Source organism: Kogia breviceps, chromosome 11 (assembly GCF_026419965.1).
Source record: "Kogia breviceps isolate mKogBre1 chromosome 11, mKogBre1 haplotype 1, whole genome shotgun sequence".
NCBI lineage: Eukaryota > Metazoa > Chordata > Mammalia > Artiodactyla > Physeteridae > Kogia > Kogia breviceps.
This window is the reverse complement of record NC_081320.1, coordinates 23,173,379-23,200,416: the sequence shown is the minus strand read 5'-3', so window position 1 is coordinate 23,200,416 and position 27,038 is coordinate 23,173,379. Positions and strand designations below refer to the sequence as shown.

The 27,038-nt window shown below is 44.7% G+C and overlaps 1 protein-coding gene and 1 long non-coding RNA gene across 8 annotated transcripts; one reads left to right on the top strand and one right to left on the bottom strand.

Moving 5' to 3' along the window:
• Positions 1–25,810, top strand: LOC136792133 (uncharacterized). Of its 7 annotated transcripts, XR_010835395.1 has the most exons (8): positions 5–122; positions 1,996–2,072; positions 13,851–13,909; positions 15,064–15,231; positions 15,323–15,395; positions 15,486–15,545; positions 17,593–17,736; positions 18,507–19,899. It is a non-coding gene; the product is annotated as an uncharacterized lncRNA (long non-coding RNA). The 7 variants fall into 7 exon arrangements; XR_010835390.1 differs by lacking the exon at positions 13,851–13,909 and having other exon boundaries at positions 21–122; XR_010835393.1 differs by lacking the exons at positions 13,851–13,909; positions 15,323–15,395; positions 15,486–15,545 and adding exons at positions 20,370–20,443; positions 25,560–25,810 and having other exon boundaries at positions 35–118; positions 18,507–19,157.
• Positions 7,005–11,781, bottom strand: LOC131765898 (dipeptidase 2-like). Its single transcript, XM_059079902.2, is given in 14 exon segments — positions 7,005–7,049; positions 7,403–7,492; positions 7,593–7,728; positions 8,378–8,453; positions 9,125–9,206; positions 9,598–9,774; positions 9,893–9,962; positions 10,162–10,217; positions 10,220–10,285; positions 10,455–10,564; positions 10,567–10,603; positions 10,907–11,033; positions 11,350–11,542; positions 11,655–11,781. Coding segments are annotated over 14 exon segments (1,392 nt in total).
• Positions 25,811–27,038: the final 1,228 nt, after the last annotated feature.

Below are 27,038 nucleotides of genomic sequence, written 5' to 3'. Positions count from 1 at the left end.
AGTGACGTCACGGGCGCGCCAAGGCCTCGCGGACGGTGGCTGTCGCGGCTCAGTCAGGCCCGCGGAATTTGCGGAGAGTGTGGAAGGAGCGGGATCTGTAGAGCTCAGCAGCGGCGAGGTCGGTAGGTCCGAACAGGAGAATGGTGACTCCAGGCCCAGGCCAACCTTGAGGAAGGGTGCGCAATGGAGGCAGGACCGGGATCCGGCGATACGCGGCGCTGGGGCCCTGGCATTAGGAGCCGGGAGGGCGGAGGGCTTGTGGCGATCCGATGTCCGATCCCTGCAATGCTCTTTTGTCACCCTCACAGCTCCTGTCATGGCTTGGCCAGTTCGGGTCTCCCCCTGTAACTTATGAGGGTGCGGCGATATTTTCCCAGATGTGGTCCCCGTGTAAGGTCTTTGAATACAAGTACTTATTGAGAGTCTGAGTGAATGGTCGGGCCTGGGGGCCGAGACCAGGAGTCCGGAGTCGTAGATCCAGGCTCACCCTTCCCTTAGAGCTCCCCAGAGAGCTGAGGGCCCCGAGGGCAAGCTGATGGCCTTCAGCGTATCTTCTCTTCAGTCAAGAGAACTCATCGCTTGGTACTTTTCCCCTTTCTTTTCAGCTGAGGTTCATTCTTCCCTCCCTTGCCACCCTTTCCAACTTCTCATCCTGAACCCACTGCTTTCTTGGCTAGTTCACCTCCACCGGCTTTGCGGTCAGCTACCTCAATTCCGTAAATAGCAGGAGCGAGGAGGGTCCTGCTACAGGTTTGTGGCTTGTCTCACAAAGCCATGGTCAGGCAGAATATTCTACTTGAATTCAGTTGTTCAGGTTGCCAAAAAGCCTTACACTACTGGTACTTCTTGAACGGATCCCGAAAATGGGTGTCAGATCATTTCTGTAATTTCCAGTGCCTGGGGTAGGAGATAAGGCAAATGTGGTGGATTAACCACCTGGGAGGTTCTTACCATCTGGAGAAAGAGTTTTCCTTTCATCAGGTACCGTTATAGAGATGAATACTGTTAAATTTCAAATGGCATTTTGATACGCGATAGACTTTCTGGAGAGTTATCTGTTAAAGCCAGCAGAGGAGAGAGTTTTGAGTACTCATGGGTGAACAGAGTCATTGGGTAGAGCAGTGGCTCTCGAGCGAGGGTGATTTTGCCCTCACCCTTCCCCCAGGACGTTTGACAATGACTGGAGACGTTTTTCTTTGTCACATCCGGAGGGGGATGCTGCAGGCATCTAGTGGGTAGAGGCCAGGATGCTACTACATCTCGTACACGGCACAGGACAGCCCCGCCCTCCCACCACCCCAAAAGAATTATCTGGCCCAGAATGTCAATAGTGAGCTATGGAGAAACCTTGGATAGAGGCAGAGGACTGAAGAGAGGCTGAGGTTGTCACATGTACTCTCACTTCAGGTAGTCAGTCCCATTTGCCAGACTGTTGTGTGGCCCTGCCCCTTTCCCAGAATCTTTAGCAGGCCCACTGATGCCAATGCTTGTCATGTCCTTGGGAATGAGAAAACCGTGGGGGCTCCTGAAAGTCCTAAACACAGGAAGGAGTGATTTAGGAGGGTGACGTGGGAGCAGAGAACTTTAGGAAGAACAAAATTGTCCTCATGTGTTTGGGAAATGTGCCAGATGGAAAAGAGATGAGGTGTGCCATGGAGAGTGCCATGCCAGAAGGCAGACGGGGAGTGATGCATGACAGGGAGTCAGATTCTGAATTTGATATATATAGACTGCTGTAGCAACTAGCAATGCCTAGGTCTGTCTGGAGAGTGCTGGGTTGTCTGTCACTGCAAAGTTCAGGTATAGGCCGATGACCACTGATTGGTGATATGATAGAGGGGGGCTGATATAAAGGATGCTCTAAGATATGGTGATTCTACACTACTTTTACGATTCTTTCCCAGACCTCGGAGCTCCTCGTTCGTGAGCTGCAGAGCTCCTTGGGTGTCTGCTCTGACATGTTTCACCCGTTTACATGTGCCACTCATTTTTCAGGTACAAAACAAAGAATCGCTTTGCACAAAGCCCGAAGGGATACACTGAAAGAGTTATCAGAAAAGAATAATACATAGGTACGTATTTGCATTGACTTTCTCCAAATATTTGAGACAGGGTAGCTGGTTAGTGGCTGCTTTCTCGTGCTCGAGCCCTTACAATGTGATCACCTCAGAACGTCATAGGGATTGGAGCCTGTCGGAGCCTGTCTGTCTCTGCCCATGGCCCCTAGTTTCTTCTTGTCATTGCTTTAGATACTGTGTAAGGCCCTTGTCTTTTCCTCTTGCTCACAGCAGACATTGAGTAACCTCTAGTTGTTACTGAGATGGATATTTCACAGTATAGTGCTTTAGAGATGAGAAAGGTTTACTGATTGTGGAAACCAGTGTTGGCTCCTGGGAGTGTTAGTGTCACTTGGTAATGTTTTTCCTAGGGCTGCCGTGGTAACTGACGTTGCCTGGTGACTCCCTAAGTTTTGAAAAGAATTCTTCCTTGGATCTCAGGTGATAGTGGTACATTCCTTCATTATTCATCCAGGACATATTTTCTGAGCACCATGTATGTGCCAGAGTACTTTTCATATGGACAGTGAACGAAACAGACAAAATTCCTGCTCCGGTGAACTGTATATTCTGATTTAATTGGCTTGGGGTGAGGCCTGGCCATTGGTAGTTTTAAAAATCTCTCCAGATGATTCTAATGTACAGCTAGGTTTGAGAATCACAGTTGCAAATGAAACACTTTGGGAATTGCAAAAGCATTGCAGAAACAAAAGGTGGCTATTGGTATTCCTTCACTATTCCTGCATTTTCTGGCCTGCATCAGGACTGTTGTACAAGTGCTGATCATTTTCTTTTCAGCCCTTTTCACTGTTTGCCTAGACCCTTTATCCCTCTTTCTAACCTAACACCCTACCTCCTTCTTGTCTTTCAACCTCCAGTCCATCATCGGTTTGGGGTTTATCCTAAACTTGGTGGGAAGCCATTGCAGGGTATAAAGAGAGAAGTGGGGTTGGCAGAGATGCCTTTTTCAGACACCATACTGGCTACTGTAAGAGAATGACTAGGAGGGGGCAGGAGTAGATTTGGGGAGACTCATTAGGAGACTGGCTTTGTGCACAGTGGTGGCCTTGGAGATGGAGTAAAGCAGGTAGGTTAGAGTCATATTTGGAAGGTTAGTGATGGCTTGCAGGTGATTAGGAGCTAGTGATGAATTGGAGGTGGGAAACGTGGGTTAAGGATGTGTAATTGGGTAGATGGAGGTGCTACTTCCTGAAATGGGCAAAATTTTCTCCCCACATATTTGCCTGATAAATACCTTCTCACCGTTTAGACCTTGAATCAGAGATTCTTTCTTTTTTTATTTTATTATATTATATTTTATTTCATTTTCATTTGGGCTGCGATGCCAGCTTGCAGGATCTCAGTTCCCCAACCAGGGATTGAACCCAGGCCCCCTGAACTGGAGGCATGGGGTCCTAACCACTGGACCACCGGGGAATTCCCAGCAGAGATTTTTTTTCTCTCTTTTCTTTTTTTTTTTTGTGATATGCGGGCCTCTCACTGTTGTGGCCTCTCCCGTTGCGAAGCACAGGCTCCGGACGCGCAGGCTCAGCGGCCATGGCTCACGGGCCCAGCCGCTCCGCGGCATGTGGGATCTTCCCGGACCGGGGCACGAACCCGTGTCCCCTGCATCGGCAGGCGGATTCTCAACCACTGCGCCACCAGGGAAGCCCTCTCTCTTTTCTTAATATGTTTTAATTAATTGATTAATTAATTTATTTATTTTTGGTTGGGTTGGGTCTTCGTAGCCACGTGTGGGCTTTCTGTAGTCGTGGCGAGCAGGGGCTGCTCTTCGTTGCGGTGCATGGCCTTCTCAGTCCACATCTCATGATGTGGAGCGCGGGCTTCAGCAGTTGTGGCGTTGGGCTCGGTAGTGGTGGCTGGCGGGCTTTGTTGCTCCGCGGCACGTGGGATCTTCCCGGACCAAGGAGCAAACCCGTGTCCCCTGCCTTGGCAGGCGGATTCTTTTTTTGTTTTTGTTTTTAAACATCTCTGTTGGAGTATAATTGCTCTACAGTGGTGTGTTAGTTTCTGCTGTATAACAAAGTGAATCAGCTATATGCATACGTATATCCCCATATCCCCTCCCTCTTGCGTCTCCCTCCCACCCTCCTGACCCCACCCCTCTAGGTGGTCGAAAGACACTGAGCTGATCTCCCTGTGCTGTGCAGCCGCTTCCCACTAGCTAGCTATTTTACATTTGGTATTGTATATATGTCAATGCTACTCTCTTACTTCGTCCCAGCTTACCCTGCCCCCTCCCCGTGTCCTCAAGTCCATTCTCTACGTCTGCGTCTTTATTCCTGCCCTGCCCCTAGGTTCATCGGAACCTTTTTTTTTTTTTTTTTGATTCCATATACATGTGTTAGCATACGGTATTTGTTTTTCTTTCTGACTTAATTAACTTCACTCTGTATGACAGACTCTAGGTCTATCCACCTCACTACAAATAACTCAGTTTCATTTCTATTTATGGCTGAGTAATAGTCCATTGTATATATGTGCCACATCTTCTTTATCTATGCGTCTGTCGATGGACACTTAGGTTGCTTCCCTGTCCTGGCTATTGTAAATAGTGCTGGCAGGCGGATTCTGAACCACTGCGCCACCAGGGAAGTCCCCAGAGATTATTTCTTAAGGGAGGCCCTCCTCAACCCCCATCAGTCTCTTCCCTACTGACATAGACTCCCACAGCCTTACGTAACTGCTCCTTCATAGCACCGTACACAGTTTTAATTTCACACATATTTGTAAGTTCCCTTTCTATAACCCTCTGTTCTACTGAACCTTTTCCTCCTGCCTCATCATTTTATGTCTAGTGCCTACCAGTGCTTGGCACTTCTTAGGGGCTCAGTGAGTGTCCTGTTGAATAAAGAATTGGAGACAAAGGACAAGGCTTAGGAGGGAAGATCAAGGCTTTGTTTCCTACATGTTGAGTAGAAGATGCCCTTAAGACATCTGAGTGGATGTGTTTTGGGCCGTTGGCATGAGGTTGGGACGCCTTTGTATTTGATCATGGCCAATATTTTAAACCATGAGAGTGAATAAATTTATCAGGGAGGATGTGTGAAGTTAGAAGGGATGAGGGCCCACGACTAAAGAGCAACCTCAACATGTGAGGGGAGGAGGTGAAACCAGCAAAAGAGACTGAAAAGCAGGGGTAGGGAGGACAACTGGGAGAGTGTGTGGTCGACGAACCCAGGGAGGAGAGATCAAGGAAGAGAGGAGGCTCCACCATGCCCTGTGCTGCCAGCCAAACAAGATTGAGGACAGACAGGTCAGTGTCTCGTAGATTGAGCAACTTCGAGGTAATTGGTGACTTTAATCAGAGCAGTTTTGGGAAAGTGCCGGAGGGGGAGGCCAGGCTGGAGTAGGCTGAGGAGTAAAAAGTTAGTACCTCTGAGAAGAGCATCCTTGGCAAAGTTTGTGGTTTTTAGCGGGGACCATGTTTGCTTAGAATAAATAAATTAACGGTTATCTCCTGATTTTCTTCGTTTTACTCCTGTTGCTCTACCTTCAAACTATCTTTAGAATGTGACCACTTCTCACCACCTCCCCTGTTATGTCTCCATCGTGAGCCACTATCATCTGTGACATCGGTGACTGAAGAGCCTTGTTCTAACTGGTCTGTCTGTGTCTACCATGGGCCCCACAGTCTGTTTTTCATACAGCAGTCACCGTGATCATGGGGAATGTGATCAGTCATGCCACTCCTCTCCTCAAACCCTTCACTGGCTCCTATCGTGAAGAGCTACCAAAGCCCGCAGAGCATCCTACAAGGCCATTCGGGGTCTGACCACTGTGTCCTATCTGCTTACTGCTCTCCATCCATTGTGCATCTGACTTCCATTTCTCTCTTCTTCTTTCTGTGCTGCCACCACAGTGGCCTCCTTCCTGTTGTTCTAACACAGCAGACAAGCTCCTGCCCCAGGGTCTTTACACTGGCCCTTTCCTCTCCTGTGCACTCTTCCACTAGATTCCAACTTGGCTAACTCAAATCTTTGCTCAGATGTCATCTCATTGAAGCTTATCTGGGCTTCTCTATTTAAAATTTTAACCTATGGGGATGAGGTGGGGGGGAAATGGGTGAAGGGGGTCAGAGGATACAAACTTCCAGTTACAACACAAATACATTCTGGGATGTAGTGTACAGCGTGGCAACTATGGTTAACAATAGTGTATTGTATCTTTTTTCTTTTTTCATTTGATTTATTTGTTTATTTTTGGCTGTGCTGGGTCTTCGTTGCTGCACGTGGGCTTTCTGTAGTTGCGGTGAGCGGGGGCTCCTCTTCGTTGCGGTTCTTAGGCTTCTCACTGTGGTGGCTTCTCCTGTTGCGGAGCACTGGCTCTAAGTGTGCGGGCTTCGGTAGTTGCGGCACGTGGGCTCAGTAGTTGTGGCGCGCGGGCTTAGTTGCTTCACGGCATGTTGGATCTTCCCGGACCAGGGCTCGAACCTATGTCCCCTGCATTGGCAGGTGGATTCTTAACCACTGCGCCACCAGGGAAGCTCTACCTCTCATTATTAACTCAATGTATTAACTCAATTTTGGCTCTAATTAGTGCAGCTGCTATTATCATTAATGAAGTGGGGGAAGATGGGGTGGTTGTCTAAGTCGCCTGAACCGATTAGAGAGGAAGTCCCTGAGGAACAGGAGAGGAGGTGTGCCCACATCCAGAGCAGTGTAGCCATTGGAGGTCCATGGCCCATTAAGTAGCCTGAGATTGTGGGCTCTGTCAAAATAGGTACAAAGATCATTTGTGATCTAGGCATGTTCTCTTCTTGGGCATGTGAACCAGAATTCCCTGAAAGATCCCCAGGTGGTACTCAGTGTGCCAGGATGTGGATGGAGGTGAGCTACACAGAGGGAACCGAGTGAGGTCCACCCTGCCGCAGTCAGAGCCACCCACTGTCTTCCTCCAGTGCCAAGCCAAGCCACCTGGGTTTCCTCAGGCCACTGCCAACAGGTCTTCCTTGAGGATCCAGTGTGTAAACTGTGGGGTCCCCCACCAAACCCCAGTATTGGGAGCCTGCACCACAGACCCCACCACAGAGAAGGACACTCGTGCTGATTCCATTTCTAAAGCATTTACTTTTAGGAAATGTTTGTGCTTGCATGCAAGGAAACTTTGTGGGGTCTCTGTGGCTGCCAAAGTGACGTCTGGCAAGATTCACTGGATCACCAGAGCCAAACAGTGAGGACGGGGAAGGCAGAAATAACTGTGAGGCCTGGGCCCATGTGGCGGCAAGATTTTGAGAATGACCACTTAGGTGACAAAATGGGATTCCCACGAACCGCAGCTCTGGTTAGTTTCTGGTCTGGAGCCAGGTCCTCTCTCTGATGTACACATGGGAGGACGGAGTGGCAAGAGCTGCCCAGCTGCTCATCTGGGAACTCATCCTCCAAGGGACTCTGTCCCTCATTCTCCTCACGTACCTAGAGGCAGCAGTCAGTGGGCAGCACCTCTCACAGCACCCCCGCGTACACCTGCTCAGACCAGCTGCTCAGAGCTACTCTTTTGCCCAGCCCAGCATACCTGTTCCACCTGTCTGAAGACCCGCCGCACGTTTCCTCGAAGCACACTCCAGAGCTCTTCCTCACTCCAGCCACGCCCCAGCAACTCCTCTGTCAGTACCGGGTATATGGACACGTCCTCCAGCCCCTGTGGGAACCTGTGTGGCTGCCAGCCAGGCAGCTATTGGGCCTCAGACCTGTTCCCTGGTCCTGAGTCAGAACCAAAGCCCTATGTGTCCAGGGTCCACTGAACCCCAGCTCTGGTCAGATATGGAAAATGGAGACTTGGAGAGAATAAATGATTCACTCCTGCTCTTCATCCTTCAGAGGTAGGCCCCCAAAGCGCCTCGACTATTCATCCAAAGTCATTGCATTGTACTGTTAAGATCTATGCCTTTCACTGAATGGAATTTTCCCCTCCATTTATAAAGAGAAGAAAAGCTTTTTAAGAACTCGGTTGACCCCCCCTGCATGCACAGACCCAACTGCAGGCAGAGAAGATGGTCAGCCCAGCCCAGATCTTGCTAAGAGTCTGCTCAGAGGCCGTGGGTCTGCTGGCACTGGATGGGCGCAGATGCTGGGAAGATGAGCTCTGTGTGGTGTTTTAGACAAATATGGTGACCTAGAATAGGGCCAAACAGACAGGAGAGGCGAGGAAGCAGACCTGGGAGAGGTGAGATACTAGTTGGGCCAGCACACCTAAGGCTATGGTCCAGGCCATGAGGACCACAGTGTGGTGGGCACGGTGGCTGTGAAAGCCCCACTGCTGCCCAGCCAGCCCGAGACAAGCCACGGGGAAGCCCTCACCGGCCAGCCCCGTCATAATCTCCACCAGTCCCGATGAACTTGCATCCAGTGACTGCCCTGATGTGGTCGAAGTGATCTGAAGAATGGGAAGTCAGCAGTGTGGGGCTTCCAGGGCAGGGGTGGTGGTGGTGATGACTGGCGTCTGTTGATTCCCCTTTTTGCAGCCTGTAGGCCAAACAGGCCAGTTCCTCCATGGCCTGGCACCGAGAGTACCGACTGGAGGGCCCTGAGGTTTGATCTGGAGTGATCCCAGCTGGCTCTAGACTGGACTTCAGATTTGGAGTGGACCCCAGAGTCCCCAGTTTGGGCCATTTCCCACCCAAGATTCACCCTGCCTCCCAGTCTCCTTGAGAAGCTGTGGGGGCCCCTTTCCCCGGGTGTGGAGGATGAGAGAGGAACAGGAGTACAACTGATGAAGACCCCAGAGACCTAAGGAGCTGTCCAGTCCCTTGGCCAGAGGTAGGGGCAGTGCGCTTTAGGAGCCCCTGCAGAGGCACAGATGGGCAGCACCCGGGCTCTGTGTCTGAGAGCCTCCCTGATAGCCATCAGTATGGCAGTTTTGATTCCGTGGCTCCAGTTCCACTTGGCACCAAGGTGCTGTGTACTGTCTGTTAGTGGGTTTTGGGGAGCTGTACCTATTGCCAACAGGTGGGTCAAACCACTGGGGCTCTTCTGAAGTCCTCCCCAGATCTGGACCCAGCTTCAGCTCCAAATCAGAGTTTTCAGAGAGCCCAGGGTGAGGCTCACCTGCCACAGTAGACACGTTGGCTAATGGGTTGCACTGCAGCACCCGCACGGACAAGTACACCATCACGATGCCACCGTTCTTCTTCAGGGGCGGGCCGGTGGACAGTCAGCTTGGCCCCCAGCACAGCCACCTACCTGCCTGTTCACTCTCTCGGCCCCTGTGACGAAGGTGTTCAGCCCTGGCTTTGAGGTCAGAGTCGTCTCCTCTCTGGAGGAGTGGGTTTGTGTGAATGGAGGAGCCGCAGCCCTGGTGTGGGTGGTGTCTTGGCCCTGGGTTTCTGGGTTTGAAGGAGTATCTTAGCACCTAGACCCCCACCTAGGGCTCAAGAGTTAAGGGGCTGCAGACCGTGGGTTTTGGGGGCAGAAGATATTTAACCTGGGGTTTGAGGAAATTGAGGGAGAAGAGGCTCAGGTTCAAGGGCTCCTGGTTTGAACCTCTTGCCTTAGGTTTGAGGGCCAGGGAAGTCTCTCACCAGAAGCTGCAGGATACCATCAGGAACATTCCGAGTGTTCTTGCACACACCCCGGGCAGCTGAGTGGGAGCAGATGACAGGTGCCTGTGACACTTCTAGGGCTCGCCGTGCCACAGCATCCGAGACATGGGACAAGGCCACCATCGTGCCCAGGCGGTTCATTTCTGTCACCACCTTCTGCAGGGATGATGGGGAGAGGGCATCAGGGCTGCATTTATCTTGTGTGCATTTATCTGTAGGGAACAGGCGGGACTGTACATTCATGTGGGGCACGGTATGGAACCCGGGTCCTTACCTCGCCACAGCTGGTCAGCCGACTGACATTGCTGTAGAAGGGGTGGATACCCCTTGCTGAGCTCTGTGCCCTGCAGGATGGCCAGGAGACAGTCTGACTGGTGGCCATGACTTGGCTACAAGAGCCTAGAAAGAGGTTCTGCAAGCCTCCATTCTCCTCCCCACCCCAGGTTCAGGGCCGGATCCCAGGGGTAAACTTGCTTTGGGCCACATCGTGATCTTGGGCAGATCCCTGCCTCACTGGGCCCTTACCATCTGCACTGTGCTCACCAGGGTGCGTTGCAGATGTGGGTGAGTGTCACATAGCACACAACCAGTGCCTAGAAGGGGTACGCAAGATGGAGAGGCTACTGTCCAGTGAGTGGCCGCCCTCCACACCAATGAGGCAAGCCAACTTCCAGTATTGTTGAGAACTGGGGGCAGGTAGGTCAGATGATCATTTTCAGAGGCAGGCGTAGCTTACTGAAGTCCCTACCACCTACCACCACCAGTCTGTTCACCTTTTTTTTTGTTGTTTTTTGGCCGTGCGAAGCCAAAGTCCAGAGTCTTAACCTCTGGACTACCAGGGAAGTCCCCCGTCTACCTTTAACTGAAGTCACAAGCTTCAGCTCAGAATAGGAGGCACATGTGAGGCGGATGAGGTCAATTTGCTCCAGTGCGAGGCGCACGGCATCTGTTGGTGGGTCTGGCATGGGACGTAGGCTGACCAGAACTGAGGGAAGGCCAGGGCTTGGTTTGGGCTTTGGAAGTCCTTGGGCTTCTCATAGCCTCTTCAGCTGGCACAGCACTCACCGTGCCCAGAAGTCACCTGTAATGCATCGCTTTTTCTGTGGTACTTGGATGCCCATCAGGGTGGCTCACTGTGACCCCTGTAGCCCCCAGCATCCATGGCATGGCACTTCTAGGTCACTATGGTAACCTAGTTCCAATGTGACTAACCTGGGGCCTCTGAGGCTCCCAAACTACCCCACCTTCCCCAGCAGCCACGGTGACACCTTGTGTGTCCCTTTGGTACCTGCGCACCCACGAGACTGTCTTTCAGCCTGTCCAAGCTGGTCTGGCTGTGGTTGAAATTGCGCAGATTAATATCCTGGAGCCCAATGTGGTGAAACTGCCTCAGGACCAGAGGCATGTCGTTGTGGCTGGAGGGAGGTCAAGGCAAATGGGTGGGCCCCTTAGGTCTTGGGATCAGGCAGGACACATTGCCTGGCCTGGGGCAGCCTGGAGGTGCCCCACCTCACACTGTCACACAGACTGTACTAGGAGCAGCTGAGGCCTGGGCTGAGGGGTTCCCACGAGGGAGGAGATGACAGAGAAGGGGAAGGACATCCCTAGATGATGGAGAGGACATCCAGGGGTGGTGTGAGGGAGCCTCCCCACTAGCTCTGCATGCTCCGGACCTCCTCTCCTGCCCAGGGCCAGGCTAGGCCCCCAGCAGCCCGCACACACTGCAGCCACCTGTCCACAAGCGGGAAGTCCCGCATCAGGGCTCGCGTGCGCTCCCGCGGACTTGGGGTGCTGGAGGTGCCCGGCGTGGTGTCCACGCGGGTTACCGGCCTCAGCAGCAGACCCAGCAGAGGCCGCTGGCTGAGTGTGCGGAGACCTTCGAGGCCCCCGGGGCCCAGGGCCAGGCAGGTGGGCAGAGGCGGGTCTGAGAGGGGCAGGCGATGGGGTTCTGCCCGTCAACACAGGCCACCCAGCGGCGCAGCCTCGCGAGGGGGGCGGGGTGAGGGAGGAGATACAGAGTCACAGGACCCTGCGACCCCTGTGCGGAGAGCCACGATCCACGAAGCCCCGCAGCCACAGGGCGGCACTGCCCTCCCGGCCCCTGCTCAGAGGCAGCTCCTGCGGGCTAAGCTGGCCTCTGCTGAGAGCCCACTCGCCTCCCATCGTGGGTGACCTCCGCCCCCGGCCCTCTTCCCACTCCCACTGCTCCGAGGGGCGTCCTGGGTTGCTCTCCCCCGCCTCTAACCTTCCTTTCCAAGCTGGGGTGTTTCTCTCAGAGGGCCACCTTCAGCCCGAGGCTCATACTGAAAATTGGAAACAATTTAAATGTCCATCAACAGGAAAATACACATATACATTACTGTATTTCCCTACATGGGAATCCTACATAGTGAGGAAAGTACATGAACTACACAGATCTTTACGTGTCAGCATAGATGAACCAAGCAAAGATAACACTAAATAAAGCAAGTAACACGAGAAAACATAGTAGAATACTATATGTGGCTTAAGAATACTTAAAAATTGTAGCCTAAATAGAAAGACATCCATGGCAGTGATGGAGACCAAGTTCAGAAGAGTGGTTACCCAGGGTCAGCGGGGGAGTGGCTGTGTTTGGGGAAGTGGTTACAGCAGGTAATGGTGGTTACAGGAATGGTAATGGTTCACTTCACACCCTGGCTGGAGGACGGAGGAGTGTCTGCGATGTTACAATGTGAGCACGCTGTATGTAAAAGCCGTTGCTGACCACATGTAGGGGATCTGATGCGCGAGAGCTGGTACTGGGTGGAGGTATCCAGAAGCAGCTTAGGGTTTGAATTCCAGGGTTTATGCTCTCTGTGGCCTGGGCAGGTTTCTTTTGAACTACAATCCCCGCACTTGTAAAATGAGATTAAAAACCACTCTTTCTGTGGGTTCTTAGAATTAATTAATTAATTAATTAAGCAGGTTGTGTGTAAAGTATCCTGGCACTTGAATGAGTTGTCAGAACCAAGGGCCGCTGGAGACGATGCTTCTGCCCTAGGTTATCTTCCCTTCTACTGGGTGGCAGGTAAACACAAGCACAGTAGTCAGTGCTCTGGAAGAAGTGAGTTCTGGTGCTACAGAGCACAGAATCTTTTTTTTTTTAATTTAATTTTTATTTTATGTTGGAGGATAGTTGATTTACAATATTGTGTTAATTTCAGGTGTACAGCAAAGTGATTCAGTTATACGTATATCCATTCTTTTTCAGATTCTTTTCCCATGCAGGTTGTTACAGGACATGGAGTAGAGTTCCCTGTGCTATGCAGCCGGTCCTTGTTGATTACCTATTTTATATATAGTTGTGTGTATATGTTAATCCCAAACTCCTAATGTATCCCTCCCCCCCACCTTTCCCCTTTGCAGAGCACAGAATCTTGGAAGGGAAAGTTCAGGGTAGGCTTCTTGGAGGAGGTGCCATCCTTTCTAAGGATATGTAGAAGCTCCTGGGGTAGCAGGAGGGAGAAGTGTGTCTCAAAGTTTGAGAAATATAAGAAAATATGGCAAAACTAAGGTACAGGACTGGAACTCCGGTTTGGGAAAGAAATGAGAGTTGATACTGGAAACCTACTGGGGCCAAACAGAAAGGGGCCTTGTTTGTCCTGTCAGAAGTTTGGATGTTTATCCTGAAGACTGTGGGAAACCCTAAAGAACAGTGAGATGGACTTCTCGTTTAGAGGCTCTCTCGGGCCTCCATGTGGAAGGCAGTTGATTGGGTGCAGGGTGAATTGTAATCTAAGGGTCCCACTTAAGTTATGAAAGGTTGGACTGGATTTTGGAGGTCAGAGAGAGAATGGGTGGGGCCTGGTGACCAGTTAGAAAAGGGAGGGCAGCAAGCGTGGCTGACAGTTTACAGCTGCATCTTTTTGTGAGATACAGAGCACAGTAAGAAGGGATTGGGGGTGTGGAGAGGATCTTACTTCATCTTCAGTCCTCTAGAGGGGCTTGGTAGACGGGTCAGGGCCTAAGGTACAGATCTGGGCTTTTTGGGAGGACAGGTGTTTGAAGGCCTGGGAGATACTTAGGTTACCCACAAGATGATACAGAGAATCATAGGTCTGAGAGTATTTTAAGTGGGTATATTTGAGGATGTTTATAAGCTGAGAGAAAGTAGCCAGCAGAGGAAGAGTGTGAAGATCTAGGAGAGGAAATGATTGTTCATTTGTTTTCAAAAAGCTGAATACTTATCATGTGCCTGGCCCCTTTTCTAGGATCTGGGGTTCACACCATCTGTTATCTCCTCTGCAAGGACAGTTCAACTCATCCCCTGGTGAGGAGAAGTCAGATTATTCTTTGCATCCCATTCAGGTGTAGGAACTGTTCTGGACCTCTGAAGGGACTTTACTTAACCAGAGTAATAACGTAGAAATCAAAAGAAATTATAGCTGAAAGGGACCTTAAAGGCCACTGTACTTAATTTTGCCAAATATTTTACATTGAATTTAAGAAAAATTTATTGCAGAGCCCATCCTCTTCAGAGTTCCTTCACTGAACTTTATGTCTTCAATCCAGTGGGTCCAGCTTGTAGATTTTGGCCTCCTCCTAAATTTGCTCCTTCATCCATATTACATTTTGCCTGGACTATGGCACAAGTTCCTGGGTGATTTCGCGGCCGCTGGGCTCAGTTCCTCTAAGTTCCTCTCCCTACTCGGGTCGAATGATCTTCTAACATAAAAAGATATGCCTAAAATACTGCTGCTAATGGCTTGCCCACACAGAGTTAGTGCATACTAGCCTCCCAGCATGCGCTCTGCACAGAGGCGTGTAGTCTGCACTGTGCTCGGCCAAGCCTCATGGGGCTCTTTGGCCCTGACTGGCCCTGAGGAAGGGGAGCTTTTTGTGATCACTCCCTTTATCTAATTGGCCCTTCAGCGGCAGGGCACCTTTTTCTAATCAGCGGAGGCACCCTTACTCAGCCAGTCGTAGCCCCAGGCCTCATCACCTGTGGGATACAAGCCATGCTCTCTCCCAGGCTTGCTTCGGCCAACATCTCTATTTTCATTTCTGTCTCTTCTCACACTTGGACCCCGGCCTTTAGTCATCGCCACCTGCAGTATTTACTGTGCCCAGCAAGTGTCAGCCTTGAGTGTCTTTGCACAGGTGCTCCCTGTGCAGTTAATGCACCTCCTCCTCCAACTCTGCATAGCCTCATCTTTCTCGATTCTACTTCAGGGTTATCATGAAGCCATCGCTTCGATATAACATTCTGACTCCAAAGGAGCCTCTGTGCATAAAGGTTATGTTTCTTTATCTCATGTGATTGAAATTTTGAGTTTACACATGTCTCTCCTTAATGAAGGCTTTAAGGGCAGGAGTCGTTTCTAATCCTTAGCACAGAGCAGATGCTTTTTTTTTTTTAAATGCTTTTTAATGATGATAAAACATATGGTTTAAATCAATCATTTTACAATAATTTTGCTTTAGGTTCTGACAGAAATAAAGTTTACAGGAGTCGTGTGCCTGCGATAAGAAATAAAGATGTGACCTTCCAGTTGTGTAAAGCTCTTACACCTGTGTAAGTGCGTCGGGTGCGCTAAGGAACCTGGAGCTAAGTGGGCTAGTTGTGAGAGAGACTTAACTGTGTTAACAAAGGTAAGCCTTCATTGTGTCCTGCCAACATTTGATAGTTGCTTTTGGGGCAAACTAAACCAGTAAAATTTTAAACTCTTTCTCCACATTAAAGGGATTGAATAAATTGGCCACTTTGGTGCACCTGTGTCCTGCGAATTGTCCAATTGGAGGTAGAGGTTTAGAGAGTGAGTTTCAGTCTTATTTAAGTCTCTTCCCAGCAGACTGCTTTTGTGATTTCCTTCACACCATGTTACTTCCTGTCTACCTTTTCTTAGTGTCGTTCATGCCTGGATCGTCTCCTGTTCCTGCTCAAACCTTGGTCCATTCTCATGAAGGTTTGTCATGCTGGATACTGTCAGAACTAATTTTACTTAACTTTGTGTTAAGCCACAAACCACACATTTTGTATATTTTGTTTTTTGTGTTTGTCTATATTTTTATGGTTTCTCTTCAAGAAATATGGGAAGGGAAATAGCAAGATGTAAAGAGCAAAAAAGTCATCATTCTCTTTAAATTGTTAGAACATCTGTCTGCAATCATAATTATAATGCACTGTGGTATGTGTTAAAATAGAAAATATATGTAACGTCCCGTAGGAGCAGCAAACTCAGTGGTGTTGGTGGGGGTGTGTCATGGAAGTAATCGCAAAGCAGGTGACTGTTGGTTGGGGTCCTGAAACATTAGTGTGTGTTCCTGTGTCCAGTAGTGGTCTGGAGGGGTCAGGAAGCCTGCCTTTCAATTTGAGGGAACAGAGGGTTTGAGGTCCTCTCTCTTATATGGCTCTAGTATACTGCATAGCACCTAATAAAATACTGGGTTTATAGTTGACTTTAAATCGCTGATCAATATTGGGATATATCTTTGGAAATGAAAATAGGAAGAATCTTATGCTTTTTTTTCCGTATATCTGAAGAAGTATGTAGTCCTTTGCTGAGTGGTTGGGAATAAAGTTTGCAGTATTCAGTTTTAGTATTTAAATAGTATTAAACTGTTGCTGTAAACTGGAATAATACTTTGTTACAGACAAGTTTTAGAATGCATCTGTTTGTCAATTACCTGTTTGGGAAGATTGTAGTTAATGATTTTAAGAATGTGGCTATAAACCTCCAATTGACTCAAGAAAAGCAAATAAGTCAGGATTGACAAATGTATAGGCTCTTCATCTTATTGTGTGTGTGGTTTTTTTTTTTCCTTTTAGTTATTTGTCAAGGTATAAAGAATTCTATCACACTTAAGACAAGTTAAGTAAACTTCACAGGGTGTAATCTGACATGGCAGGGAGCAGATCACATGGCCTAGATCTTAAAGGTGATTTTATGTTTAAAGCTTCATGAAAACATGTGATTGAAGCACATTAATATATTGATACAGATGGCAGTTAATTTTTGTCTTTTGATACATGTGAGTGCAGCTTTCCTTTTGTTGAAAGAATATGACCGGTTTTCAGTTTGGGATTCTACCATTTAGAAAAGATAGTCCACTTAATTTTAGAAATAAGAGATTTAATATATAATGCATAATAATATTTTAATGTATTTTTAGTTACTGAACACATTTATTGTAATACTGTGAAGAAACTATGCCGTTATAGTCTTCAAGACTTAAATGAATCAAGTGTTTATTAGCTGCTGTAGTTTTTAAACTAATAAAAATCAGTACATCAGCAATTTGTAAATACAGTTTTTAAAATAATGCCTTAACAACTTTACAGTGGTTATAATGACTGTATTTAGGCCTAAAGTTATTTAATAATTTGACATGAAGCCTTTTTAATAGTTTGATGGTGCAGATCAGAGATAGGTAAACTATGGCTGGTGCACCAGATCCAGCCCATCACCTGGTTTTGTAAAGGAAGTTTTTTTGGAACAGAGTTGCACCCATTGTTTACATGGTAGTTATGGCTACTTTCACCCTACTCCAGTAGGGATATTAAAAACATACTTCTGATCATTATGTAGATCAAAGATAAAGTCGCAGTGGGAATTAGAATTTTATTAATTGAATGAGAATGAAAATATGCCATAACAGAACCTGTGGGTTGCAAATAAAGCTGTGGTCACAGAGAAGTTTATGTATTCAAATTATATTCTCTAAATGTAAAAGGGAAAGGAATAAAGCAACTAGAAGAGAACCTATCACCCTGAGGTAGGCAGCTCCTGAACTGGACCTGGTGGGGAAGGCAGGGCAGAACTTCAGGAGGCCAGCTGAGAGCACGGTGAACACCATGGCAAGAGCAGTCTCCACGAAAAAGCATTTAATGTACAAAAGGATGACTAAAATATATTTAAGAGCTAGCACCCTGACTCCTCTTAATGATGACTTTCATTGCTGGGGAAAAAGTAAGAAGTGCTCGATGTAGGTGAATAGCTTTATAATTCCCAGGAGAATCTTGGTACCAGGACCACACAATGAAGAACTTGGAGTCCCCGTGGCTAATCCAGCAGAGAGAAAAGGAGAAACCAAGATGGGAGAGAAAACAAAGGGAAGTCTTGGTGCAATTTGGTGCTGCTGCAGGCCCAAGTCCAGGTATGTGCTCTCTATCTCTACATCTTAAATAAAAGCCACCATGTTCCTCAGTCTTTCAGGTACTTAGAATTTCTCTTTAGAACCTGAAAATGGAGTCAGGTTTCCTGTCTGCATTGCTACAGTACAAAATAGAGGCAGGATGTTTGAAATAGTTCTCCATCTGGCAGAGGAGGCCTTGAAGCTGTGAGCCACTCACTGCGAACCAGCAGGACATGAAGGATTCTTGAGCAGGTCTGAAGCTACTGGGAGGCCTTTCAGGAGTTAAATCCCATAGTAAATACTGTACCTTCAATGGCCCCTTCTCCCTCTCTGTCCAGTCTTCTTCCACTCCCATGGGTGCCCAAAGGGGTTAAATGAGCACTCTTTGACTTGTACTTGGTGGTCCCAGAGCTTAACTTGGGCTTAGAGACTTCCATGAAAAGTCTGCCTTCCATCTACTGGCTTGGGTTTCTTGGTCTCTCTGCTCCAGGCTAATCCCTTCAAACTGCTTTTTCCATTTCTGCCAATAATCCCCCTCTCCAGACCTTCCTAATGCTCTTCTGGGGCGGGAGGAGACTTCCTGAGGGCAATGTTTATTTTTAGAGGGAGAGGTGACCACATGACTTCACAGTGGTTGTCCCCTTGATTATTCAGTTTCTCTCTGGATTCATTGTGGGTGTTTGTGCACCCCAGCCTCACCCCCAGGACGCTTTAGAACACTGTCCTTATCTCAGCACTGAGCCTCTCTCTAGCCTCCTTCCCTCTCTCTCCTTACCCATCTTTACCCACAGACTCGCAGGCTTTCTGGACCTCTGAGGAAGATAAGCACTTCACAGAACCTCTGCTACAGAACCAAACATATTGAAATGACTCTTCATGAAGATACTGAAACAACAGAAGAAGAATACATGAGGATTGTTTCTCCTGAGGGTTCAGTTACCTAGGGGGCCTTTAGCAAACTTTGATTGATAAATCTAACCTTTCCTTCCTTGGCAATAGTTGATCACACTGTGAGGAAAACAAGTTAGAGAATGGAAAAATAATATTTGGATTTCAACGAAATAATAAAAATGCATGGACTATCTTTGACTTTTGCGAGGTGAGAAGAGAGTTTACATTTTGATTATTTGATGGCAGGAATCCCTTTTAAAACAGGGCCAGTCTGCATGATGCATTTAAAAATCAACCTTTTCAAATATAGCCATAACCCCCACAAGATTTCTTGATTTCTCTGGGGTCAGATAAACCATCACATTTCACAGTGGTGCCCTGTATATGAAAGTGATAAACATAATCTGGAAGCACAGCAGTGACTAAAAATATGGAGCTGGCAGCCAGTCGCTGAAATGATTTTTTGCCTTTAATTCATTGCATAAAATGCTAATGTCCAAATTCAGGCAGGTAGATCTTACCAACCATCAAGAGCTTCAACCCTGCTAACAGTTAAGTATGCACTTTTAAAACTTACTTTGCTCCAGAAACTTACTGGGTTTCTTTAATGCCTCTGTTACTATTTCCTTTGTGTCATTTTGTTTTTCTTTAAACACATAGCTGTGTGACCTTGGGGAATTTATATTATTTCCTTGAGACTTGGTTGCCTTCTCTGTGAATATGTGGGTATAATTTTAGTATTGCTCGATAGAATTTTCAGTGATAATGAAAATATTCTATATCCCTACTATGCAGTGCAGTATTCAATAGCTACATGGAGCTAATCAACATCTTTGAAATATGGCAAATGCAACTGAGGAACTGAATTTTTAATCTTATTTTTAAATTTGTTGAAATATAAATAATGCCATGTGGCTAGCATCTGTTGACAGTACATATCTACATAATATTTTAAGGACACTCTCCACTCAAAAACTCTACCATGCATTAACTCAACCTAAATATTTTTGCCCTCTGACAAACAGAAAATAATTTATGCTTCCCTTGAAATTATCTGTCAAGACGTTTATCAGTTTGGGGACATTATATTCTTAAAATTGACTTTGCTTTATGAAACTTTAATAATGTTGGAATTTCCTGCCATTGGTACCACCTATGTGATGATGGGAAATATTGTGGATGATCAAGGACCATTTCAAGAGATCATGGAGAGAAACCTCCTTCTGGATTTAATTTCATTATGAGGATGTCAAAATGCTCAATTACTTAAAATAAAACCCATACCGTTTTTATGCTGTTATAGTCTACATGTAGCTGGAAAAATGTTTAAAATATTTTTAAAGAACTGCACATCTATTTTTGAAGCTGATTTGGCTGTTCAAGGCTTGCTAGCACTTTATCCATCTCAGTACTACTTCACTTAGTAAACAAATGCAGTTGCCATAATTGCTGCATATGTGTGTGTTCCCTTCTAGGTTATAAGTTTTTGAGTCAGAAGCTATATTTATATCACAGCCCCTATGTATAGCACAATATCCACTGCTAATTCAGATTGTGTTTTAAGATATGAGACAAAATTTAAGACTTTTATTACAGTCATAAACATCTAGCAAACCAACCAGAAAATAAAAGCTAATTTTCAGTTGGTTGGCCAAGAATAAAAAAGAGAGGAATACCTAGTGCAAAACCATATCTCTAATAACTACTGTTGGATTTAGAGCACACACATGCTAAACTTATTTTAAAATATCTTCTTTTCAAAGATTTGAGGTTGGATCTGAAAAATTATATCAGAGTGAAAATAATCATGTGGTCTGACCAGCCTGGATCACACAAAGTAAGTGTATACTATATATGAAATAGATAAACTACGAGGTCCTACTGTATAGCACAGGCAACTATATTCAATACCTTGTAATAACCTATAATGGAAAAGGATCTGAAAAAGAAATATATATATCTGAATCACTTGGCTGTACACCTGAAACACAACATTGTCAATCAACTATACTTCAAGTAAAACAAAACAAAGTAAGTGTAAAGGGAAGTATAGTTTTATAAATTCACCTCTGATATCCAATGGACCAACTGAAAGAAAATAGAAACTACAGCTTTCTAGGAGACAGGACATGGCCAGCAAACTAGGCCATTACCCTCAGTAACGGTCATACCTGCCAAAAAATATACAGACTAGCCTGTGTTCATGAATACATAGGAATTCTTCATTTATCTGGCATTATTAGGCAATGAGGTATTGTATGTTAGGAGAATTTTTTTTTAATGACAAATTTAAGAGGAGTTATTTTAACCTTCACTCTGTAATTTTTTTCTAAAATTAAGAAATGTATCCACTGGTGTATCTAACGTTTCCTTGATAACTCGGGGTCATTAGTTCAATCAACGTTTGCATGAATAATGTGAATGGAAACAAGACAGGCATGCTTACTGAAACTGAAAATGACATAGCACTAGCTGGAATAACTGATGAGAGAGCAAGAAAAAAAACAAAAATGAAAACAAACCGTGATCAAGAAACAATCAGTCAAGTTCTGACTTTCTATACTTAGTTTCAAAAAGAGATACCACAAATCCCAGCGAGAGACTCCAGCATCATTAGCTTTCTCCTTTGTTTCCACCTTCCTTTCCTTTTCCTTCTACCTTAGATTGTTCCAGGAAGTGTTTATAGCTGCTTGCAAGACAAATTCTAATACTTGCTTTCTCTCACACAAACTTCACAATATGTCCATGTGATAAATAGTGTGGAGGTAAAAGACAATTCATCACAGGGATATCTCCTATGAAAATAAAATTAGAAACTAGTTTCTAAATATGCAGACAGAAGGGCGTGGTGTCAGGCACTAATTTCCTTGTGAATTCCTCTCCATTTCTAATAGACGTTCTTATTTACCAAGATCCCTTTTTATTGGTGTCCTATTCCAGACTGCTCCACTCCACCCATCCTCATCCTGTAAAATACATTCACACTCTTTTGTGACCCTACTTATTTGCCCATTAAATAATCAATCATAGAATTGTTGAAATTAAATATAGAGTGAAATTAAAATACTGGAGTCACTTGGAGGGTTTAAGCAGCTCCACCAGAAAATACTGGGCATGGATTTAAAGAGACTGTGAGGGACGTGCTCTTGTCCAAGTTCTTTCTTAAGAAGTATCTGAAATAAGCCTAAATTCAGAGTTAATCAGATTGGCCTGCTTTCTCAGATGGTCTGGAATTCATTGCTCTTTCCCCTCAACTCCCTGATGTCAGTGGCACTTTCCGGAGATGAGGTGGACTTCTCTGCCTACTGCAGAAGCTCAGTTCCCCCCAGGCCCACTCCCTGTCTGAATCCCACACTTGAGGCCAGATGCCAGCCTTCCCAGAACATTCGTGGTCTCATTTCAGTTTTTGACCTGCTCAGATTGAGTCCCTGAAGACTTTCTCAGGTTGAAACCTGATCTTCAACCCCTTTCCTTGACCTCGATGGTTACCTTCCTACTTTAGGCCTCAAGTGCTTTAGCTATAAGATGATATATTTGTCCTTAATTCTAAAGTCTTCTTTCTAAAACTCTACAATGTGGTGGCTCCTTGAAAATGTCTCTGCTGGTTTTAATTTTGTAGAGAATTAAAACCACAGCTACTCTAAAAGACAGTAAGTTACATTGGATAAGGAAAGTGTGCTTTTGTAGTTAGATTAACAGGGATGGAAGACGACTTAGTATGTTTTAAGATACTCATGATCCATTCTTGTGAGAGTCAGGGGAAGAAGGGGAAGAGAGTTAATAAAATACCAAATGATTGTGACAAATTGAGTTCACCAAGATGTAGCTGATTAGTTACTCCTTGAATAAGCCACACATATCCAATTCAAGTTTTCCTTTATTTTTCTAAGAAGGGATCCCAGTGAACTGAGTCCCATGTTCAGTAACTCCACGTTCAATGGCTTAGTCTTTAGAAACTGTTATGTTGCTGGAAGAAGAAATATTGTCCATCAGTCCTAACTGATGTTTAGCTATCATGCACATTTGAAATACATTTATTACTTTGCCTGATCTCAGTGTAATACATTACAAGGGGGCAAAGAGCACACGAAAATTTATGGAGTCTCCATCTTCTAAAGTGTGCAATAAATTACATATTATTTGGCCATGAAATTCACAAGCCATAGAAACCACACCATTAGCAATGTATACAGTGGTAAACAGGTAATGATAATGATATAAAACAAAATAGACTGTATGTTGGCACTGCTGCCAATAAAGCAATCATTAAATGCATCTACGCTAGGTAAGCTCTTTGAGGGCAGTTGCTGTGAATTCTACATACCTGTCAGGATATTCTATACAGCCCAGTTTCTATGGCCTTTATTCAAAGACGCTGAGAAAGGGTTACTGTGGGTAAATTCAGACCTTTTCTCAATGTAGAATTTGGTCAACATGCATTCTGAACAGGAAAATTTCACACTGCTTTCAACTTTCCTACACTAATTGCCACCTCAACAAATGCAGGATTAAGTATAATGGATTATAAGAAGGTAGAAAGGAAAGATGGAAGAAAAGAAGGAAGGTAGAAAAAAGGTGGGTATGGAGTACTTCAACATTTATGTAAAGAGTGGACCTAAAACTAACCTGAGGTTACCCTAAACTATTAGCATATGCTATAGAAACTTAAATGAAAAAATAAAAAAAAAACAGCAAGGGAAACTCAAAGATTCTTTGTTTTTTCACTTTGCTGCATATACATGTCTATCTTAAACAATCTATATGCTTATATCCAATAAGAGAGCATTGTTCTGCAAGGCTATTTGGGTTCTATCAGCATGTAAAGGTCGGACAACTCAACTTTAGCAGAGTTAGCGTTCAGGTGATAATTGCTTCTTTCAGGTTGTGAGCATTTGAATTTTCCAGAAATGTTTCCCAAAAAATGAAAACTAAAAGAGTCCTAGGACAGGGTCCTTTAGAAGTTTTATAGTATCAAGGTTTTTGGAGGAAGAGTATCCTTGTCGATTATCAACACAGTGATTCCAAGCAGTCAGTTTATGCTGAGAATATTATACAACAGAACCCACTTCACCTCCATTATACTGACAGTGATCTTTCTTACTTCAACCTTGTGCTTCTTAGTAAAGTTGAAAATACTGAGCCAAGGACAGTGACAATGACAATGCCAGAGACTCAGATGTACCTATAGGTGCCTTCAGACAACATCAGCCACCCAGGCTAAAGTCCTGGTTTAAAACATCCCAGCATGAATGAATCTCAAAAACCATATGCTGAGCAAGTGAAGCCAGATCAAAAGGGCACCTACTGTATTATTCAACTTACATGAAATTCTAAACTGGGCAAAATTCATCTCTAAAGATAAAAAACAGATCCGTGGTTGCCTTGGGGTGGGAGATGGGGATACTTTTGCAAAAGCCTAGGAGGAAACTTTCTAGGGTTTTAGAATTGTTATCGATGTTTATGGGGGTGGTAGTTATACAAATGTGTACATTAATTAAAAGTCGCTGAACCATTGACTAAAAATGTCTGCATTTTATTGTATGTAAATTATACCTTAATAAGTTTGATTATAAAATGAACCAAAAACAAAACAAAGCAGAAGAAAAACCCTCTCAAGACCTCAAAGGAAATACACTGTTTTCTTCCAGCGTACCAGATTGGAAATGAGGCATTGGTCTGTTCTACCCTCAGATTATCCCTAGGATTATCTAGTCTATTTTAAAGCACTAGAGTCCCCTATCAGAAAAACTCACCCCATGTTTAATTACTTCGATTTCTTCTCTGCCTCTTCTCCCAACACAGTGAAGTCATTTACGGAAGAAAAACCAGCTTTTTCCAACTTTGCATCATCACATATTCTTTCCAAAGCTATTATTTATGGAATAAAATTTGGCTACACTTTGTAGCTAGCTTTTAGAGCCTTACAAATCTTAACAGTTAACCTATTGCCTCCATTGGAATTTGGAAAAAAAATATTTTGAAAATGAATAGCTGAGATTTGACATTTTTGTTTTTTGTGATTTTTCTCTTCCCCTAAGAGAGAAGTGAGTAGGAATGAGAAACATATACATAAAGAAAAAAAATATCTTGCTGCCTTTGCATGGTTATAATTTATAGGAGGCCCTTTTCAACAATAATCTATTATCAGAATCAATAAAATATAATCTCCATGAAGGCCAGGCCCGGATATTTGTCTCTTTTTCAGCAGATTACAATACAAACCACAGTCATGGATATGCTTCTTCTTACAAAGATCATCAAAGATGATCTTTGTAATACTGTAACAGTTGACCATTTCCTCATGCCTCTTCACCTTAACTTAAACCTGTTTTTTCACTAATGACCTCACATTTCCTTCTCTATCACTTGGTTGTCGGCCTCTTTTCCAACTCCAACTCGCATTCCACTCTGGAACCAAAGGAAGACTTACACCTTCCTGCTTTTTAGTGATACCTCAAGGTCATTACCAAATTGTGACCACCCTGAAGAATAGCCAGACAATTGTTATTTCAGAGCCATCTGACAGTTTGTAGCTCTAAAAATTAACCAAGGAACGCATTTGTCAAAAATATCCTAGTTTAAGACTTTGGTAATACAGCAACAGTACTTCCGAAGTCATTTATGACAATCAGTGTGGGAAGCACCCTCCTTCGGGAAGATCCTTTGCCATACGATACTCTTTCCCTGTCAGGTAATAAGGAAGCATGGCCGTGGAAAGTAACCTTTTGTGGAAAGAAATACTTGGCTTCAAGAAGGCTTGAAGTTCATACATTTTTCTTGAATTAGATTCCCCATTAATTACTTTATCCACAAAGAGGTAATTATCAGAATTATGTAAGCAATTAAGGAGATGCTACTCCACATTCTTTCAGCTTGTTAACCTTTCTCACTTTATTTCATGTGGCTGTCTGAAACATCAGTGATTTACATGTCTTTCTTTTTTTTTTTAACAGATTTCTGTGTGTGTGTGCCCCCATGATGAAAACATCATTAAAATAAAATATCATGAATAGACTCTTTTCAGGAAGCAGGGTCTACTTAAAGTCCTGGAAAATGTGAAAGCACTAATATTCATGGACAATTCTACACTCTGAAAGTTACTCCAAATTTTGTTGATCTCTATTTTGTCTAGGAGTTTTTCAAATTTTCTATCATGATCATTTGTTAGTTTTTATAATTACATAATAAAGGCATTACATCATACAATCTTTTGTTATCCATTGCAGTTTTAAAACTATTCCTTTCCTTGTCCTCAGCAGATATGTCATAGATTATTAGTACACAAGCAAAGACTTTCAACGTAACAGTACTTTATAGTGAGAAGAACTATACTGAGCTATCTCTATCCTAAGACAATGCACTAGGAATTCTTAAAACACCAGGAATACAGAGACGATCAAGGGGCAAGTTCTTTGCCTTTGCGTATACATAACCATTATAGCAAATGCTTAAATAGCACTTCTTATATAACTCACACAGCAGTCTTATTATACTCCTTTTTAATAGGTGAGCAGAGGAAGCCACAGGGAAGTCAGGGTAGAGCCAGAATTTGAAGGTAGGTAGACTAGTACACTCTCCACGACTTTAACTACTACGTTAAAATATATATATATATATATAAGATATATATACTCCAAGTATTCCAAAGTTACAAAACACTTATCTACCAAAACTCAAAAAGGAGCACACAAACTTGCATAGAAAATAAACATGTAAAAGTTTATAAATAAAGCACAGTATAACCTGCTCCACATAATATACTGACTGCAGTGTCCTGGGGCTCTCCCATCCTTAGGTAATTACAACAAAATAATACTTTTCACCTTTGGAAGCCACACCATCTCATACCAACCAACCAATTACTTCCTTAGAGAGAATAGGAAATTAACCTGAATATCATTAAAATATATATATAGCATTACTGATGTAGAATCTTTGTTTAAAGACAATAACTTCAATAACAGAGGGAACTTCACCATTGCAGGCTTCAGATAACCTCTATATTTCTTAGATTTCATGCTAGATCCTAAAATGCCATATTGTGTCTGAAGCTATTTTTTCAATAGTCCATTTTCTTAAACGGACTAGCAAAGCAGTAAATGCTGAGGAACATTTTGGCTCCCAAATCCTAAAGCCATTCTGATTATGCCTGGGTGGTCATGGGGACATCATTGGAACTACCAGAGGACTGGCTGAAATACCAGTGTTCTGGCCAGTTTATAAATTAGAAATTATACAGGATCCAATTTTATTTTTTTGTTAAATAATTCCTATGAGGCTTTTGGGATGTCAGTGTAAAGTCTTTTTTTTTTTTTTTTTTTTTTTTTTTTTTTTTTTTGCGGTATGCGGGCTTCTCACTGTTGTGGCCCCTCCCGTTGCGGAGCACAGGCTCCGGACGCGCAGGCCCAGCGGCCATGGCTCACGGGCCTAGT